General features: G+C 45.8%; 1 protein-coding gene across 2 annotated transcripts; it reads left to right on the top strand.

Moving 5' to 3' along the window:
- The first annotated feature begins 1,175 nt into the window (after positions 1-1,175).
- On the top strand, positions 1,176-20,596 carry PCYOX1 (prenylcysteine oxidase 1). 2 transcript variants are annotated; one of them, XM_040993251.1, is made up of 6 exons: positions 1,176-1,333; positions 2,397-2,603; positions 3,858-4,032; positions 15,951-16,162; positions 16,437-16,589; positions 17,188-20,596. In XM_040993251.1, the coding sequence occupies exons 1-6, from the start codon at positions 1,222-1,224 to the stop codon at positions 17,844-17,846; spliced, it is 1,518 nt and encodes a 505-aa protein (XP_040849185.1). In that variant the 5' UTR covers positions 1,176-1,221; the 3' UTR covers positions 17,847-20,596. The 2 variants fall into 2 exon arrangements, with proteins under 2 accessions (XP_040849185.1, XP_040849186.1); XM_040993252.1 differs by lacking the exon at positions 2,397-2,603.
- The last annotated feature ends 2 nt before the right edge of the window (positions 20,597-20,598 follow it).

The raw sequence follows: 20,598 nt of genomic DNA, 5'->3' as shown, positions 1-20,598 counted from the left end.
CGCAGCCAGAAACTCCTCGCAGCTTTGCTAACTGAGGAGCGGTGCTCATCACACACCCATGCCATCCGACCCAACTGCACGGCTCCCCACAGCCCTGAGTTGGATTTTCTGCTCCTTTTCTCCAAGTTCAGTTTTTTTTTTTTTTAAATCCAACTTAACTGTTGTTTATGCTCATATACTTGTGTTTTGTTTATTTTGGGGTGAGGGTAGTTGGTTTGGTTTGGCCTGTTTGAAGAATTGGTTATATATCCTATCTCTGTTTCTCCTGATGTGTTGGAAGATAAACAATTCAGTTTCTTTTTAGTGTCATGGACTTCACAGTCAGCATGACTGTGATTTGTTTGACCTGTTGCATCTAGTGCAGGAGCTGAGTTCAAACCAATGGCCTTCTGTTTTATTGAAAAGATATAATGAACTTTTGTGCTTCCATGCAGAGAGGAGAGGAAACACTTTTAATGTCGCAAATTCAAGTTCTGCTTTTAGGCAAATGGAGGAAAGCAGAGAGCTTTTCTCGAATCTGTCTTTCAATTGTCTTCAACTTGAAAAGCATCCACTTGTCCTAGAGGCAGATTTGGTAGGGAGGCCTGATATAGTCGCTGGTGAATGTTTCTACTTGTGTTTGTGTGGTTGGTGCACAACTATTCCCCTCACTTGCCCTGGACCATCGTACTCCAGTCTCCCTCATTCTCTTTTTCAGGAAGTGAAAGTCGAATTACCCATTGGTCTCCTCTTGGGACTCAGTTATTCTCTGAGTTAGGCATTTGTTGTCTGTAGGCCCCTTGGGACAAGTGATTGCCTATGACATTTTCTGAGAGAATATGATTGTAGGGGCAAAAGAGGGCGTGAGTGAAGCTAGCAGACCCCAGAATGGATGGGGTCTGAGGACCGCTAGAGTGGTCTTAAGCTTTGGTATCTTGGGAAGAAGCCGGGCCTCGGGACTCCGTGGTGGTCGTGGTGAGCTTGGGTCTGGGCTAGGGGACTGCGCCAGGTCTGGGCGGGGCTTTGGGGCACGCGGCCTGGAGCCTAGGGTATTCAGGAGGCGGGCCTGGCCTGGGCGGGACGGCCCCCGGGAACAGGCTGGAGGCGGGCCTGGCCTGGGCCGGGAGTGTCTTCAGCCTGGGAGGCGTGGCTGTGTGGAGGCGAGGCTGGCCGAGCGCGCAGACGCACCTCGGCGGCAAGACGGCTGAAAGCTGGGCGCTGACTGCGGCGCTCTAGCAGACCATGGGGCGCGTCGCCACCGAGCGCTTCTCATCGCTATTGGGGTTATGGCTGCTGCTGTGCAGCTGGGGGTGCCCTGGGAACGCCGAACTGCGGGCCCCACCAGATAAGATCGGTAGGCGACCTGGCTGCGGTGCGGGAGGGCGCGGGAGGGCGCCCGCGCCGGGCGGGTGGTGCATAGGGTGCCCAGGCCCCACGGCGCAGGACAGGCCGAGTGGGCCGGGTTGGCGCGCAACTCGTTGCTCGCCACCAGCTCACGCCGCGGCTTTCAGTCTGCCTAAGGACGCAGGCCATCCCTCCTGGGGCTCAAGGAGATGCTCAATTGAGGAGTGGGCAGGCACCCAGCGTCCCTGTGGCTTTGGGGGAGCCGAGGGTTCCCGAGAAGCCAAAGCCCTCACGCTCCCTTTGCTGTACCTTGGCGAGACCAGTTGTCCTGGTTGGTCCAGGAATGTCCAGCCGTGGGCGCACATCTCAGGCGTGCACCAGTGTGGTGTGGGCAGGGAGTATGCCCACAGCTGGTCCGGCCCTCTTCCCCATTGAGGTCGCACCCCCTTCCCCCATCTCCACTTTGCTGAGGTCGGCTGGCTTGCAGAGGCCCCTGCTTGCACAGTTTCTCTGTTTAGGCTTGCAGCTGGCAAAGCAATTTTTCGTTTCCTGCTTTCGGTCGGCTTGGTTCTTTTGCTCTTCGACCCCCCTCCCTTCCCCATTAAAGCGGTGTTCTTTGGGATCCTTAACCACTCTCCACTGACTCTGCAGCGAGACAGAACAAAGCCAGGCAAAAATGGCGGTCTCTTTATGGAAGATGCATGCCGTAAAGGATCAGCTCTGCTCTTCCCAAGTGTTATTGGGCAGCCAGAAAGGTGTGCAGACCACTCAGTACCTCCTCAAAGACCTGTGAGAATCTGGGCATCTGGTCAAAAAAAAAAAAAAAAAAAAAAAAAGCAGACCAAAACCACAAATCCAACAAAACTGAATTAATATCATCTTGTCATTTTGTGAGTTAATATGAACTTAGCTTTTTGTTTGGGTACATATCTGCCTGGGCTCGGAGTTTCTTCTCCTCTTCCCTAAATTACTGGTCCTGGTCTTGGGTCCCCTCTGTTAGTGGCCTTTTGAAAAGCAAGCCAAGTTAAGAGCAAGTAAGACGGGAAACTGTTCCGTTTTTTTCTGCCCCATAGCCATCATCGGAGGAGGGATCGGTGGCACTTCAGCAGCCTATTATCTGCGGCAGAAGTTTGGGAAAGATGTGAAGCTGGACCTGTTTGAAAGAGGAGAGGTGGGGGGCCGGCTGGCCACCATGAGCGTGGAAAATCAAGAGTACGAGGCGGGAGGTTCTGTCATCCATCCGTTAAATCTACACATGAAGCGTTTTGTCAAAGACCTGGGTATGTAATTGTGATCGCAGAGCTGAGCAGCTTCCTGGGTGCTTTTGATCAGGTGAAGTGCTGGGACTTTACAGCCTCATTAGTCATCTCACACAGAGAAGTCAGGGAGACTGTTGGTGGCACTTTCCCGATAGTACTTGTTAGCACAGGCTCTTCTGTAATGGGACACTAGTTATCTGTATCTTAAGTTATCTGGAATTACAGCCAAGGGGTGGGGGTGGCTGCTGTTAATCAAGTCTTAAATCAGAATGTTTTGAGCGGGCAACAGCTTGTAGAGTGCTCCTTGCACGTCTGAGGAAGTGTGTGCTAGAGGCAGAAGGTCGGTGCTCCAGTGGTGGGTGCAGACACGGGTTTGGAACCCGGGACCTCTGGCTGCTGCCCTGCCCAGCCCCAGAGCTGGGCAGGGCCCCAAGGAAGTCTGGCAGGCTTGTGCAGGTTCTTACCTTTTGGGGAACATTGGGTCCTTCTGGCCTCTTCCCAGTTAGCTGCAACCAGACGGAAGGCACAGGCAGCTTCCAGCGTGTACCTCTTCCCTGCCAGCAGCTTTTTCTTTTTCGTTTTTAAAGATATATTTTGAAAGTCACAGTGGTAGAGAAGAGAGTGATAGGGATGGAAAGACAGAGATTTTCCATCTGCTGGGTCAGGCCGACGCAGGAGCCTGGAACTTTATCCAGGTCTCCTACACAGTGGCAGGGTCCCAAGCATGTGGGCCATCCTCTGCTGCTTTCCCAGGCAGATTAGCTTGAAGTTGGACTAGGACTCCCCTGGCCCTCTGCTATGGGATGCTGTTGGTGACTTCAATGCAGTGTCAGCCTTGGCCCTCCTCTGCACCTTCCTCTAGCAGCCCTGTGGTAGTTTAGTCCTGGTGCTGCTCTCTGTTTCCATGTATTTGATGAGGGCAAACAGAATCTAGGAACAATTCCTGGCACTAAGTTTATGTGTGAAGTTTTTGTGTTCTCACTGAATGCCATCGGTACTGTAGCTTTTCCCTCTGACTTTTAAATGTTTTTGGATGCTGTTAAAAATAGCCAGTCTAATTTTGGTGTGGCTGCACGATCATCTGACCCATCTTGGAGACAACCTGCTCCCGTAGAGTGTGAGGAGTATCTGGTGCATCTCCCTGTTCTAAAGGCAGGGTCCCATTCATGTGTCTCCTGATCACTGGGGAAGGCCCTTGACCCAGAAAGTGTCCCTAGAAGCTTTCATTCCACCAACATAGAAATTCCTGACTGGCCCCACCCTTCCATGTTCCAGGTCTTTCTGCCATTCCAGTGTCTGGTGGCCTCGTGGGCGTGTACGATGGAGACACTCTGGTTTTTGAGGAGAGCAGCTGGTTTATTGTTAACATGCTGAAGCTCATTTGGCGCTACGGATTTCAGTCCCTCCGAATGCACATGTGGGTGGAAGACATGCTGGACAAATTCATGAGGTACTGTTTCTTCCAGCTGTTTAACTTAAGACTTGTTAGTTAGATGACCTTAAGGAATCATGGTTTCTTGGAGCAGATCTCTACCCAGCTGCAGCCCTGTCTGTGAGTTGGCTAGGCACCTGTTCTCATAGTAGGTGTAAGCGGACTGTCCATCTGCTTGGAAGTTGAAGGGAGAGCTTATTTTGCTTTTGAAACATGCTTTTCAAGTGCTTCTTTAGCATTGCCAGACACTCTACAGGTATTAAGTCACTGAATTATCAGAACATGTTTCTCAGGTAAGTGCTAGGTTATGAAGTAGTAGAGGATAGGGGCATCAAGAGGTTTTTTTCCTTTTGGCTTTTGAAATTTTTGTTTATTTTTATTTATCTGAAAGACAAAAGGACTGAAAGGGAGAGAGAAACAAATAAACTGAGATCTTCCTTTTGCAGATTTATTCGCCAAATGCTGACAACAGCCTGGGTTGGGCCAGGCTGAAGTCAGGAGCTCGGAATTCAATCTAATAGAGGTTGCAGGTGTGCCAAGGAGTGGCTTAACCACTGTGGGAAATACCTGATCCCAGCCAGTTACTTTTTCTAGAGAGTAGCAGGGCTGGCACTGTGACATAGCAGCTAAAACCACCACCTGCAGTGTAAGCATTCTATGTAAGTGTCAGTTCAGGTCCTGGCTGCTCTGCTTCCAGTCCAGCTGCTCCCTGCTCATGTGCTCAGGAAGACAGGTGGCTTGTTTGGGCTCCTGCACTCAGGTGGCAGACTCAGAAGACGCTCTTGACACTTGGCTTGGGCCTGGCCCTAGCTCTTGCCATTGTAGTCACTGGGGGTGTGAACCAGTGGATGGAAGGACTCTGTCTCTCCCTGCTTCTCTTTAACTCTTTAAAGTAAATAAATAAATCTTAAAAAGAAAAAGGAGGTAGGTTGTCCGTTGCTGCATGCTCAGCAGGCAGATCAGTCAAGTTCAGTTGGCACTGGACACAGCTTGCCCAGTTGCATCATTTTTCTTCCCTGTGGCTAGCTGGACAAGTAGAGAGTTGTCCTTTGGGAAATGATGAAATCACCTTTTGCAAAACTTTTTTTTTTTTAAGATTATTTATTTTTGTTGGAAAGTCAGATTTATAGAGACAAGAAGAAGAGAGAGAGAGAGATTGAGATCTTCCATCTGCTGCTTTACTTCCCATGTGGCTGCAACGGCTCAAGCTGAGCAGATCTGAATCCAGGAGTCAGGAGTTTCTTCTGGGTCTCCCACGTGGGTGTGGGGTCCCAAGCTTTGGGCTGCCTTTTACTGTTTTCCCAGGTCACAGGCAGGGAGCTGGATGGGAAGTGGAGTAGTCGGGATATGAACTGGTGCCCATATGGGATTGCAGCACATGCAAGGTGAGGACTATAGCTGCTAGGCTGCTGCACTGGGTCCAGAAAGTCACTTTAAATTAATTCAGAACTGTGAAAAGAGACCCAGGGACAAGGGGCTATAGAGCCTGGACTATTTTTTGATTTCCCAGATGTTGCAGAATGATTGCCTTTGCATCTTGGATATTTTGATACCTCAATTCTGACCTACTTTTTTTTTTTAATTTTGATAATCTGTACATAGTTGATTAGGGCACAAAGGGTCAAGGGCTACAGGAAAGTGGGCAAGACCATTGTTTCCATATTCTCTCTCTCTTTTTAAATTTTTTTTTCTGTTTTTGGGGTGGGGCAAGGGAGGCGATAAAGGGAGAAGCCACATTCGGCCTCCCACCCATCCCAGGGACCCTGACATGGGGCATGCTCCAAGGGCATTGCTCAAGTGGTTTTGAGAGTTCAACAGTTCTCCAAGCACGATGAAATCTCTTCAGAATCCACTGGCTGACATAGTCCACCTTAGAGCTTCTGTTCACCCAGATTTTCACTGCCAACACACATGGCTGGGGTAAATGACTGATTTGTTCTGTTCTCCCTTCTCTGTTATACAGGGTGTCCTTTGCAGATTCCTATGGTCTGCAATATCCTCCGTGTGCACCTGTATATGAGGAAGCTCAGCTTTGACACATGCGCTCCATGGTCAATGCTGACCTTTCTGTCTCTAATGTTGCATCATAAGTTTCTGTTTCTTTAAATGCATCAGGATGATATCAGTCTCGCAATGTGATCATGCCCTATGAGATACTTGGAGAGCAGGTGGGAATTCAGCCAGCCTGTTGCAGTTGTGACCAGTGAAGAGGACTGCCAGCCTGGGATGTGGCTGCATTCTGGAAGCCACTCCGGAAGCCTGTCCTATGCCTGCCCCAGCAGGGTGGGCTCACCCAGTTCTAGTCTCCTTGCTATTTTCTGTATTCATGTTGTACTGGTAGCTAAATATATTTACTATCAATGTATGTTGCAGTCAGTTTTGGCCCATTACCAAAATCAGGTTTGGAAGTTAAAGAGCAATCTGGAACAACACGTTTTACTGCATAATAATAATAATAATAATAAATAGTAAGGTGTCTTTAAAAATCTGAACATTACACCCTATTCCTAGAGTTCTTTTTTTTTTTTTTTTAAGATTTATTTCTATTATTTTTTCATTGGAAAGGCGGATATACAGAGAGGAGAGACAGAGAGGAAGATCTTCCGTCCGATGATTCATTCCCCAAGTGAGCGCAACGGGCCGATACTATGCCGGTCCAAAGCCAGGAGCCTCTTCCAGGTCTCCCATGCGGGTGCAGGGTCCCAAAGCCTTGGGCCTTCCTCAACTGCTTTCCCGGGCCACAGGCAGGGAGCTGGAAGGGAAGCAGGGCTGCCGGGATTAGAACCGGTGCCCATATGGGATCCCGGGCGTGCAAGGTGAGGACCTTTAACCACTTGCGCCACCACGCTGGGCCCTAGAGTTCTTTTTTAATTTATTCTGGGTAGGGGTCTGAGTGTTAGTATTCTCAAATAGGTTTTTTTTTTTTTTTTACAGATTTTTAATTTTTATTGCAAAGTCAGATATACAGAGAGGAGGAGAGACAGAAATGAAGTTCTTCTGTCTAATGACTCACTCCTCAAGTGATTGCAATGGCTGAGCTGAGCTGATCTGAAGCCAGGAGCCAGGAGCTCTTCCAGGTCTTCCACATAGGTTCAGGGTCCCAAGGCTTTGGGCCATCCTCAACTGCTTTCCCAGGCCACAAGCAGGGAGCTGGAGGGGAAGCGGGACTGCCGGGATTAGAACTGGCGTCCATATGGGATCCCAGCACATTCAAGGTGAGGGCTTTATTCGATAGGCCACCATGCTGGGTCTGAGGATTTTTTTTTTTAATGCAGATTTTATAGTGACAGAGAAGAAGAGATATATAGAGAAGGTCTTCCATCCATTGATTCATTTTTCAAATGACTGCAAATGCCAGAGTGAAACTGATATGAATCTAGGCTTGTGGAGTTTCCTCTGTGTTTCCCAAATGAGTGCATGGTCCCAAGGTTTTGGACCATCCTCTGCTGCTTTCCCAGGCCATAAGCAGGTAGCAGGATTGGAAATAGAGCAGCCAGGACACAAACCAGTGCCCATATGGGTTGCTGGCTCCATAGAGTGAAGGATTGGCTTGCTGGGCTACCACACTGACCTGTCAAATGAGTTCTTACTTTTAGCTGGAGTTAAGGGTCACTAGGTTAAAAAGATACAATTGGAACATATTTGTAAGTTTGTCTAGTTTTTAATAGTATAGAAGCCCAAAGGTTCTCCATTTTATTGATTGATTGTTGCATGAGTATGTGACAAATGCAGTCAGTTCCCTTGAATGTGGTGTTTGTGATCTTCTATAGAAACTTGCAGAGGACTGGACAAGTCCTAGGAAGGCAGAGTGCGCACAGTTCCAAAGAGAATTTTGAGCTTCTCGTTTGCACATCTGCTTTACTGTTGAAAGAACTGGGGTGGAATGTTCACACTTGACGATGTGCTTCTAGTTTTGATTGGGTGTCTGAGTTCTGTTCTCATTCCTTTCAACAAAGCCTTCCCCTAACACTCTTACCATCCTTCATCTTCTTTTCAAACATCCCCGAAATGCTGTACGTTGCACACTTCCTGTCTTCTGTGGTGTGTGCAGTATTACAGTGCAGGGCATAGTGACTCAGCTATTTTTTGAACTGAATCCTCTGGGCGCTTGATGGCTTCTTATTAAGATACCTAGATGTCTAGGGCAGGTTCAGGCTCATGTGTGTGTCTTGCCCTGGCTGCATCTCTGGGAACCTGTTAGATCCCTAACCTGTTTTGATCTGAGACCAAAAAGAGTCACAGTGAAAGGTTTCCTTCTTGTTAAAACCACCAGTTTTTATTTTCTTTCTTTCTTTCTTTCTTTCTTTCTTTCTTTCTTTCTTTCTTTCTTTCTTTCTTTCTTTCTTTCTTTCTTTCTTTCTTTCTTTCTTTCTTTCTTTTGTTTATTTTTATTGGGAAGGCAGATTCACAGAAAAAAGGAGAGATAAAGATCTTCTATCCATTGGTTCACTCCCCAAGTGGCCACAACGTTTGGAACTGGGCTGATCTGAAGCCAGGAGTCTTCTGAGTCTTCCACATGGGTGCAAAATTCCAAGGCTTTGGGCTGTCCTCTGTTGCATTCCCAGGCCATAAGCAGGGAGCTGGATGTGAAGTGGAGCAGCTGGGACAGGAACTGGTGCCCATTTGGGATCCTGGCACTTGCAAGGGGAAGATTAACCAGCTGAGGTATTGTGCCAGGCCTGTTTGTTTATTTATTCATTATTTTATTATTTACCAAATCCAGTTTATATTGAGTCCATGTGGGTTGTTGGTGTGACTTGGTTTGACATACTGAGTGCTGCTCCTGACTCACTTCCCCCGCTGTCTGAGTCCTAATTCCTGGAGCCCGTGAATGTGGTACTTGACACGGGACAGGGATTTTGCCAACGTGAGATTAGCTAAGATCTTGAGATGGGGAGATTACTCCAAATCAAGTGGGTAGACCCAGTGAAGCCCCAAAGAAGGCAGGAGGATCAGGGGGGTAGGAGTGGGATGATGGGAGCAAGCAGTTGCAGAGGCTGGAATGGGGTGTGATTGCATGAGCTGAGCAATGCAGGAGGATGGAGGCAGCTGTGAAAGAGCACCAGCTCTTCTCCCAGACTTTCAAGGAGTCAGCCCTGCAGGTTACTGGAATTGAGTCCAGTGAAACTGAGTTTGAATTTCACCAGATAATCAATTCCAGTTGTGTGAGGTTTGTGTTTGCTTGTGACAGCAGTTACACCTCCTGAACTTTCTCCTTTTACCTTTGTGACCTTGCAGGATAGCAGCCAGAGCCATTCTTTATGGATTGCCTTTTTGTTACCATTGTGAAATACCTGAGGCATCTAACTTGATGAGAAAAGGTTCAGTTAGCTCATAGTTTTGGAGTGTGGCAAGAGCCACCTTTCCTCAGTAACTCAATGACCTGAGGGTCTCTCATGAAAACCACCCCCAGAACCCCACAACTACAGGAAATTTCCACTCTTCTTAGTATCATTAGCTTGCAGCCTTGGGATTTCAGTGTCCCTTGTCTGTATGTGCCTGTCTTTGTGCTAGTACTGTACTGTGTTGACTACTGTAACTTTGTAATGTGTTTTGAAGTGGGAAGTATGAGGCCTTGCTTTTCTTCTTTTTTAAATTTTATTTTTGATGATATTTACATAATTGATCAGGATGGGAAGGGTTGAGGATGGGGGAAATTAGGCAAGACTCTTGTTTATACTTTTTCTTCTTCCTGTATCTGGGGAGGGGAGGATAGAATGAGAGAGACCACACCCAGCCTCCAACCACCTCAGTACCTGATGTCATCCCAGGGTCCCTGTTGTGGACCATGTTCTAAGGGTTCTGCTCAAGTGGTTTTGATAGTTCTGACATGCTGTTGCTATCGCAGCAAGGATAAGGAAATCTTTCCAAGGTCAATTGGTTGATGTAGTCCACCTCAGAGTCTCCATTGGACCAGACATTTGCTGTCAAACTTTGCTGGGATAGTTGATCAATTTGTACTGCTCTCCTTCCTCTGCAAACCAAAGGGTGCTGTGGCCCAGTTCAGCCCTGTCCACTACACTCTCAGCCCTGGTGTACACCAGCAGGAGCTGGGACCTTGGCGCGCGCAAAGTGAGGACTTTAGCCACTAGGCTATGTGCCAGGCACACGTTGTTTATTAAGAGTACACAGTTTTGGGCCCAGTGCAATGGCTCAGTGGCTAAATCCTCATCTTGCATGTGCCAGGATCCCATATGGGCACTGGTTCATGTCCTGGCTGTTCCAGTTCCCATCCAGCATCCTGCTTGTGGCCTGGGAAAGCAGTAAAGGATGGCCCAAGGCCTTGGGACCCTGCACCCTCATGGGAGACCTGGAAGAAACTCCTGGATCCTGGCTTCAGATTAGTTCAGTTCTGGCTATTGCGACCACTTGAGGAGTGAACCAGTGGGCAGAAGATCTTTTTGTCTCTCCTCTCTGTAAATCTGCCTTTCCAATTAAAAAAGTGCACCATCCTGTTTTAAGTTCATATCCGTTGTGTCAAGGTAGCTTTGTGGCTTCCCTTTCCTTTTGCTATTGTCATGAAAATTGTGTCTGAATTTTAATCCCAAGGTCACAGTTTTAGAGTTGTTGATTTGTGTAGTTGTCTTTAAAATCACACAAGAGGGAGCCAGACAGTGGCCTCACAGGCTAATCATCCTTTTGTGGCATCAGCATCCCATACAGGTGTTAGTTTGTGTCCTGGCTGCTTCACTTCTGTTCCAGCTTATGGCCTGGAAAGCAATGGAGGATGGCTCAACTTCTTGGACCCCTGCACCCACATGGGAGATCTGGAGGAGGCTCCTAGATTCATCGGCTCAGCTCCAGCCCTTGTGGCCATTTGGGGAGTGAGCCAGTGGATGGAAGATGTCTCTTTCTGTCTTTTCTCTCTGTAACTCACCTTTCAATTAAAAAGAAATTTTAAAATTCCCTCTTTAAAATGACATAGGAGAGTAACAGAATTACAGAAAAATACGCTTTTCCTGTCCTTTATCATCACCCATGAAGTTACCTCTCATGGTGTTCTATGTTTCTTCACATGGATTTGACTTATCTGTCTAATGTTTTGTATCCTTCTGCAGGCTTGCTTTCATGATTTCTCACAGGGCAGGATGTGTTAGTGTGTAATTCAGTTTCTATTTATCTGGGGATTGTCTCAATTTTGCTTCTTGATGGAAAATTCTGTTGGACTCGGAGCTCTTATTCGACAGTCTTTGTTCACCTGTCACCTTTTTGGTTAGGATTTCTCTGACTACTTATTTTTTTTACAACCATCTTGTTAAGAATTGCAGGCTTGCCAATCCTATACAGTGCCAGTTTTCCTTTCTCATTTTTTGGTCAGTACAGTCATGTCTCACTCAGTAACAGGATACATTCTAAGAGAGATGATCTTAGGTAATTTCAGTAGAGTGAAATAGATACATCATAGAGTATATTTGCACAATCTTTTATGGTTACAATATCTCTGGGACCTGGAACCTCCCTGTAGTCCATCATGGATTACATCATGACCATACATTTTTTATTTTTTTAAAGATTTATTTATTTTTATTGGACAGGCATATATACAGAGAGGAGGAAAGACAGAGAAGAAGATCTTCTGTCTGATGGTTCACTCCCCAAGCGGCTGCAACGGCTAGAGCTGAGCTGATCCTAAGTCTGGAGCTTTCTCCAGGTTTCCCGTATGGGTAGAGTCCCAAATGTTTGGATTGTCATCAACTGCTTTCCTAGGCCACAAGCAGGGAGGTGGATGGGAAGTGGTGCACTTGGAACATGAACTGGTGTCCATATGGGATCTTGGGCATGCCAGGGGAGGACTTTAGCCACTAGGATACCACGTCAGGCCCCATATGTCTAATAAAAAAAAAAAACTCATTTACTTATTTGAAGAGCAGAGTAAGGGCCCAGTGTGCTGGTCTAGCAGCTAAAGTCCTCGCCTTAAATGTGTTAGGATCCCATGTGCGCACTGGTTCTAGTGCTGTTGGCCCTTTTTCCCATCTAGCTCCCTGCTTATGACCTGGGGAAGCAGTGGAGGACAGCCCAAAGGCTTGGGAGTCTGCGTCCATGTGGGAGACCCGGAAGAGCTCCTGGCTTCATATCATCTCAGCTCTAGCCATTGCAGTCACTTGGGGAGCGAATCATTGGATAGAAGATCTTCCTCTCTGTCTCTGCTCTTCTATGTATATTTGACTTTAAATATTTAAATAGATCTTTAAAAAAAAAAGCAGGGCCCGGCGCGGTGGCGCAAGTGGTTAAAGGTCCTCGCCTTGCACGCCCGGGATCCCTTATGGGCGCCGGTTCTAATCCCGGCAGCCCCGCTTCCCTTCCAGCTCCCTGCCTGTGGCCTGGGAAAGCAGTCGAGGACGGCCCAAGGCTTTGGGAACCTGCACCCGCGTGGGAGACCCGGAAGAGGCTCCTGGCTTTGGATCGGCATAGTATCGGCCCGTTGCGCTCACTTGGGGAGTGAATCATTGGACGGAAGATATTCCTCTCTGTCTCTCCTCTCTGTATATCCGCCTTTCCAATGAAAAAATAATAAAAATAAATCTTAAAAAAAAAAAAAAGCAGAGTGACAGATGGAAATACAGAGTGAATGAATGAACGAGTGAGAGAGAGAATATTTGCTCTGCCAAGTGGTCATGTTAGCTTTGGCTGGTCCAGAGTGAAGGCAGGGGCCTGTAGCTGCATCTGGGCTTCTCATGTGGATGGCAGGGAACCAAGTACTTGGGCCATTCCCTGCTGTCTCCCAGGTGTCTTAGCAAGAAGTTGGATCAGAAGTGGGACCTGAATTTCAAATAAGTATAAAATAAATATTTTTTAAAAAATTATTTCCTTGAGGAGTTTATAGAGAGAAAGAGAAGGAGAGAGATGTTGTTTCTTACTGATTCATTTCCCAAATGGCATTATTATCTTGGGTTGGTCCAGGTGGAAGCCAGGAACTTCCATATCTCCCGTGTGGATGGCAGGTGCCCAAGCACTCCATTACTTTCCCAGACTCATCAGCAGGAAGCTGGATTAGAAGTGGAGCAGCTGGGATTTGAATTGGCATCCATATGGGATTCCACTGTCAAAGGTGTTGGTGGCTTATCCAAGTATGCCAGGGCATTGATCTCTGCATGGGTTAATTTATGTGAACATGGTTTGAAATCCACAAAGTGGTGAGAATTGTTACGTGATTCTTTCTCCTAAATAAGTTATATAAAGTATTTCTGCAGTGTCAAATGAGTGGCACTGGTACCATTTTTTTTTTAAAGATTGCTTTATTATGTTTGGAAAGGCAGATATACAGAGAGAAGGACACACAGAGAGAAAGGTCTTCCATTCACTGGTTCACTCCTAAAGGGACTGCAATAGCCAGAGCTGAGCTGAACTGAAACCAGGAGCTTCTTCTGGGTCTCCCAATGGGTATGCAGGGTCCCAAGGCTTTGGGCTGTCCTCGACTGCTTTCCCAGACTACAAGCAGGGAGCTGGCTGGGAAGTGGAGCACGCGAGGTATGAACCAGCGCCCATATGGATTCTGGTTGCATGCGAGGCAAGGACTTTAGCTAGTAGACTAGCGCTGGGCCCAGTAGCAATTTTTATTGATAATTTTGGAGATGGTGATATTGCTGTGGTTGAGGAGTCTTGTTTGGCAAGAGTTTTTATAGGAGATAGGACTCAGGTCCCTGGACTTAATTTAAAAAAAAAATATTTATTTATTTGAAATGTCAGAGTTATAGAGGCAGAGGGAAAGCAGAGATATCTCTCTAACAGAGGTTTTCTTTATCTCTCTCTTTCTTTCTATCCTTGTTTTTATTGGAAAGGCAGATCTACAGAGAGGAGAGACAGAAAGATCTTTGATCAGCTGGCTTACTCCCCAAGTGGCCACAATGGCTGAAGCCAAGCCCATCTGAAACCAGGAGCTAGAAAGTTCCTCTAGGTCTCCCACATGGGTGCAGGGTCCCAAGGCTTTGGACCATCCTCCGCTGCTTTCCTAGTCTATAAGCAGGGAGTTAGAGGGGGAAGTGGAGCAGCCAGGACATGAACCGGCTCTCATATAGGATGCTGGCGCTGCATGGAGAGGACCAACCGGTTGAGTGAATGTATCTTCCATCTGTTGTTTTACTATCCAAATGATTGCAACATTTGGTTGGACCAGCCTGAAGCCAGGAATCTGGAACTTCATCTTGATCTCCTAGGTCGGTGGCAGGGGTCCAAGGGCTTGAGCCATCTTCTGCTGCCTTCCCAGGAGCATCAGCAGGGAAGCAAGGTAGCTTTGACTCAAACGGGCAGTGTCATTTGGGATACAGGGATGCTGGAGTTGAAAGCAGTAACTGTGCTTTGGTGCTGGCTGTGGACTTAATTGAGGAAGCATCCATATGCAAGACTTTTTGAACAAATAGAGGGTAAGATAAAATAATTATTTTAGGGCTTCTAGGAGAGGTCCTGACTTTTTTACAGGAAAGAATGAGGAGCAGGTGGTCATTTACGTCAGAGTCTAAAAATGTTACTTAAGATCAGGGAAGTAAGAATGGAGTAAAGAGGGGCTGGCGTGATGACTCAACTGGTTCATCCTCCACCTGTAAGCACCAGCATCACGGTGTGGGCATTGGTTCTTGTCCTGGCTGCTCTACTTCTGATCTAGCTCCATGATTATGGCTCGGGACAAGAGCAGAGAATGACCCAAATCTTTGAAACCATGCAGCCATGTGGGAGACCCGGAGGCAGCTCCTGATTTTGGATCAGCTCAGTCTGGCCATTGTGGCCATTTGTGTAGTGAGCCAACAGATGGAAGATCTTTCTGCATCTCCTTGTCTTTGTAAATTTGCCTTGTCTGCCATGCAGGTGCAGGGCCCCAAGGCTTTGGGCCATCTTCTACTGCTTTCCCAGGGCATAAGCAGGGTGCTGTATAGGAAATGAGGTATCTGGGATATGACCGGTGCCCATATAGGATCCAGTGGATGCAAGATGAGGATTTAACCAGTAGGTTATAACTTCAGGTCCAACATTCCCTTTTTTTTTTTTTTTTTTTGGAAAGATTTGTTTACTTTTATTGCAAAGTCAGATATACAGAGAAGAGGTGAGACAGAGAGGAAGATCTTCTGTCTGATTCACTCCCCAAGTGTCCGCAATGACTGGAGCTGAGCCCATCTGAAACCAGGAGCCTAGAGTCTCTTCCAGGTCTCCCACATGGGTGCAGGGTCCCAAGACTTTAGGCTGTCCTTGACTGCTTTCCCAGGCCACAGGCAGGGAGCTGGTTGGGAAGCAGGGCCATTGGGATTAGAACTGGTACCCATATGAGATCCCAGTGCATTCAAGGTAAAGAAGCTGCTGAGCTACCATGCTGGGCCCCCAAGATTCCCATATCTTTTTTTTTTTTTAAAGATTTATTTATTTATTGGCAAGTCAGATATATAGAGAGGAGGAGAGACAGAGAGGAAGATCTTTCGTCCGATGGTTCAATCCCCAAGTGAGCGCAATGGCCAGTGCTGTGCCGGGAACTAGGAACCTCCTCCAGGTCTCCCACATGGGTGCAGGGTCCCAAAGCTTTGGGCCGTCTTCGACTGCTTTCCCAGTCCACAAGCAGGGAGCTGGATGGGAAGTGGAGCTGCCGAGATTAGAACTGGCGCCCATATGGGATCCTGGTACGTTCAAGGCGAGGACTTTAGCCTCTAGGCCAGGGTGCTGGGCCCAAGATTCCCATTTCTTAAAGCTGCTCCAGACACTGTATTCATGCAGAAAAGAAGTGGCATAGAACGGAAGCCCTGAATTTCTAGAGGAGGGGGAGAAGGAGGAGGGCTAAAGTCTTCTGGAACATGCTGGAGACTGTTGTGGCGGAGTATGTCTTGCAGGACAGAGAGGAACTCAGTAGACGGAAACAGGCATCAGTGTGGTTCTTACAACATGATGTCCTTGCTTTATGTGTTCCCTTTGCCCCAACTCATTTGATGTTTCATGGCCACTTCTCTGCTTTTCAAAAGGATCTACCGCTACCAGTCTCATGACTACGCCTTTAGTACTGTGGAAAAAATGCTACATGGTCTAGGAGGGGATGACTTCGTTGGAACGATTAACCGAACACTTCTTGAAAGCTTGCAGAAGGCAGGTTTCTCTGAGAAATTCCTTAATGAAATGGTTGCTCCTGTCATGAGGACCAATTACGGCCAGAGCTTGGGCATCAATACTTTTGTGGGTAAGGCACGCCTTGCGGTGGTAGTGATTAGTTCATGGGTGGGATTTCCTGATGTGTGGTGGCTTCTGACTTGGGCCATGGTTGGAGAAGGTTGCCTTTTGCTGAACTCAGCCAGGGTTCTTTTCTCTCAGTAGTTCATTGGTCTTCACTGGGGGGAGATTTTGCTCCCAAGGGCTATTTTGCAATGTCTGGAGACATTTGGAGCAGAACATCTAATAGGGACGGGAATGTGGGTAGAAGGCCTCTTACAAAACTTTCTTTTTCTTGCTTTCAGGGGCGGTATCAATGGCCTGTACTGACTCTGGCCTTTGGGCAGTAGAAGGCGGCAATAAACTAGTTTGCTCAAGGCTCCTCCAGGCTTCCAAAAGCAATCTTATTTCTGCCTCAGTAGTGTCGATAGAGGAGAAAACAAGGACCAAGCAGACAGGTGAGTTTGGAATTTTTTGTTCTTAATCATCCTTGCAGAAAGTACTCAGGAGGAAATCTCCAGTAAACTTTTTTTGCTCAGTGTCACAGTGATGCAACTACAACTGGATTTGTTGTGCCATGTAGAAATATTCTCCCAATGTGATAATAATGCATGAGATGGTTATTTTTGGGGATAGAACTCTTTTTTTTAAAAAAAAAATTTATTTTATTTTTATTACAAAGTCAGATATACAGAGAGGAGGAGAGATAGAGAAGATCTTCCGTCCGATAATTCACTCCCCAAGTGAGCACAACGGCCGGTACTGTGCCCATCCAAAGCCAGGAACCAGGAACGTCTTCCAGGTCTCCCACACGGGTGCAGGGTCCCAAAGCTTTGGGCCGACCTCGACTGCTTTCCCGGTCCACAAGCAGGGAGCTGGATGGGAAGTGGGGTTGCCGGGATTAGAACCGGCGCCCATATGGGATCCCGGGGCACGTTCAAGGCGAGAACCTTAACCACTTGCACCACCGGTCCCGGCCTAAGGCAGAGAATTTCTTGTAGGAAGCATAACATATAGTATGTTAGAAACACTAAAGAAACTGTTTTTTCTGTTTAGGAAGTTCCACGAAGGTATATGAAGTGGTCTACCAAACTGGATCTGAGACTCGTTCAGACTTCTATGACATTGTCTTGATAGCCACTCCAATGAATCAAAAAATGGCCAACATAACTTTTCTAAACTTCGATCCTCCAATTGAAGAATTCCATGGGTCCTTTCAACAGGTCGTGACAACTTTAATTAAGGGGGAATTGAATTCAACTGTCTTTAGCTCTAGAGCCAAAGATAAATTTGGTCTTTCTGCAGTTTTAACCACTGATAATTCAGATTTGTTCATTAACAGTATTGGGATTACAGCCTCTGTAAGAGAGAAGGATGGCCCTCAACCATCAACGGATGGAACACACGTTTGGAAGATTTTTTCCCAAGAAACTCTTACTAAAGCACAAATTTCAAAGCTGTTTTTGTCCTATGATTATGCTGTGACGAGGTCCTGGTTTGCGAGTCCTCAGTATAAGCCCCCCAAGAAATGTCCTTCCATCATACTCCACGACAGACTCTATTACCTCAATGGCATAGAGTTTGCGGCCAGTGCCATGGAGATGAGTGCCATTGCTGCTAACAATGCCGCCCTCCTTGCCTATCACCGCTGGAATGGGCATGCAGACATGATTGACCAAGAAGACCTCTATGAGAAACTTAAGACAGAGCTATGAAGTGACACACACCCCCTCCCAGTTCCAAATATCTGTCACCGGCAAAAAGAGAATGGACCTGAGTTTGTCAAATATTTAGCAGCTCCTGAGGAAATATGAGATTCTAGTTTAAGTTTGAAGATAAAATTACTGCACTTAATGCCATCTCCCAAATTGCCTTTTTTCCCACTGTTAGCAGTATTTACTAAGTGTGTCTGCCTGGAAGAATCACCAATAATTTCTTCAATAGACTAATGCTCAAGTTCCCTCGTTGGAGATTCGGATTCGGTCTGTCTGGGACTGGGGCCCTGGATTTTGATCAGAACCAGAGTAAGCTGAGCACTTCAAGGACCTGCAGCCACCTTCCAGACTCCTTCGTTTGCACTGCACAGATGACATAATCATCACGTGAAACTGCTGTCTCAAACCTGGCTTTGTTAACTTTCTGTGCCCATGCCTCAGGTTCTGACCTTCATAAAAAATTTTGATTGTGAGCTGAAACTCAAATGTTTCAGAAACATAACCTTAAGGTGTCGTACAAAAATCTCAAATAAGGTGAAAAGTACAGGTCATTGAATAAAAAATTGGCATTCTATTATTAAATTTCTACTTGAACATCCTGATAAACACAACCATGGGTTGTGATTTAATAGATTGAGGATTTGAATGTGGTAGATTTTTGTTCGTAAAGTGCAGCCAGGGTTGAGAGCATTTATGTGGGAGTTAAAACATCTACAAAAGGGTTTTTAATGCCTTTAGTCCTAAGACATCCTGTGCACAAAGGAGATTCATTCACAAGCAGTGATTTCTCTCCATGAGAACTTTAGCAGGAGTAACCTTGACAGCAAGAATCGGCAAGTCTACCACCAGAGGCACCTTAGATAACTACAGAATGGTTGGCATTACTGCAGTATACTCAGAATATTGAATTTCTCAATCTAAGTTGTCAAAATTTAAATGTCTCAAAGTTCTTATTTTCTGGATAGGAATTGGGTGCTGAAATCTAAAGGCAGTCGCTTCTTGGCCTTTTGGCTAAGATCAAGTGAAAGGCGGTGGCTCTCAACCTTGATGCACATTGGAATCACCTGTCGGGCTTTGAGTTTTCCAGGTGACTCTAAAATGCAAATTTGAGAACCAGTTCTACATGTACTTTACAAAAGATCATGGACTCTTATTGCCACTGGCAGAAGAGAACAAGTAAAAGCGTGTGTTCTAAAAATGATGGCAACTGAATTACAGCATACACTGCTGAAGTCCTTTATCAAGTGTGACAGTACCACTGTTAACAAAATAGTGCAAGAACATTGGTTCTTAATAAGCATTATTCTCTACTGCAGTTGTGAATAAAACTGCCAAAATTTATTTGGATTAGAAGCAGAAATAAACTCATGGTTTGTCAACAGATCAGCTTTTTAAAATTGTATTCTTCAGTGTGTTAAGAAGCATTCTATTTTTGTTTTTGTGATTTTAATGGAAACAATTTGTACAGCCTGTGGTACTATTATATGATACAGCAGTCCCCTCTTACCCAATGGGGATATGAATTATATATATTTACGGCTTAATTTATAAATCAGGCAGAGTTAAAAATGAATAGTAAAACACAATCAGAGCACTATAATAAAAGTTACTTAAAAGTTAGGATTTGTTGCCAGAATTTTCCCGTTTTTTATGCTGTGGGCCTTAGATAATTAACTGTGGAAAACCAAACCACAAAGGGGACTACTGTCAATATTGGCAAATACTCATAAGACTTAATTCCTATCATTTGCAAACTTTACATTGGAATATATTTCTGTGTGTAAGAATACCAAGTTAATGTTACTGGCATTCATTCTATCGACCTATTCAGAGTAAATTTTGATGTTGCTCTCAAAACAGGTGGTCAAAATATCAAACATTAGGTGGTTTTAATGCAACTGGTATTAAAAGAATACTTTTCTACTAAGAAAAATACTATTGAGCCTGCTATGCTAGGCTTATCTTAGGTAGATTTAAGTAATTGTAGTATTAAAGAATTAATTTTATTGGAAGAAAAATACAGAGCTTGCTACTCTGAACTATACTTTTTATTTGTAATTGGTAAAAATGACCTGAGTTGGAAAGCCAATTCAATCCATTTGTTCTGAGTAAGCATCGGATATAGCTGGGGGGGGGGGGGCTTATTACATTGCTGGGTCCCACCTTCAGGCCTCATTTGTTTCGTTACAAAAATTTCCATTTCTGTGAAGTTCCTAGGTGATGTTATAATTCTACAGATCACAGTTGGAGATCTACATGTCTGCAAAAATGTCAATGAAGAGCTAAAAGTTCAAGAATGGAGGAACAAGATGTGTATTGGACTTCACGTCAACTCTACTGTCATTCAGTCAGATGTCTTTCTTTTGCTATAAAGTTTCTAGGAACAAGAAATATTTTACACAGCCCAATGTGATCTGTACCTACCAACTTGGGTATGCTTTATAGTTTTAAAGTGAGTCAGGATTTGCAGACTTTTTACCAGATCACAGAAGTACAGGCCTTACTTGCTCAGTAACTTTAAGATTAGGCTTGTAACACAACCATCTGTAATGTATCTCCCTGGGCCATGAAGAAACACTCATGAATTACTTGAATATCTGGATAGCATTCCCACTACCCTTTACTCACAAATAACCACAATACACTGGAATGTTCTCCTCTGAAATCCCATGTCTACTCTTTAATGCAAATCCCTACCCCATCCCATGATTACGTTCAAAATAAACGACGTCATTACTCCTTGTGGTTTACT

Source organism: Ochotona curzoniae, unplaced genomic scaffold (assembly GCF_017591425.1).
Source record: "Ochotona curzoniae isolate NIBS_2020 unplaced genomic scaffold, NIBS_Ocur_1.0 contig_883, whole genome shotgun sequence".
NCBI lineage: Eukaryota > Metazoa > Chordata > Mammalia > Lagomorpha > Ochotonidae > Ochotona > Ochotona curzoniae.
The sequence above is the reverse complement of the archived record's forward strand: the minus strand, read 5'-3'. Positions and strand labels throughout refer to the sequence as shown.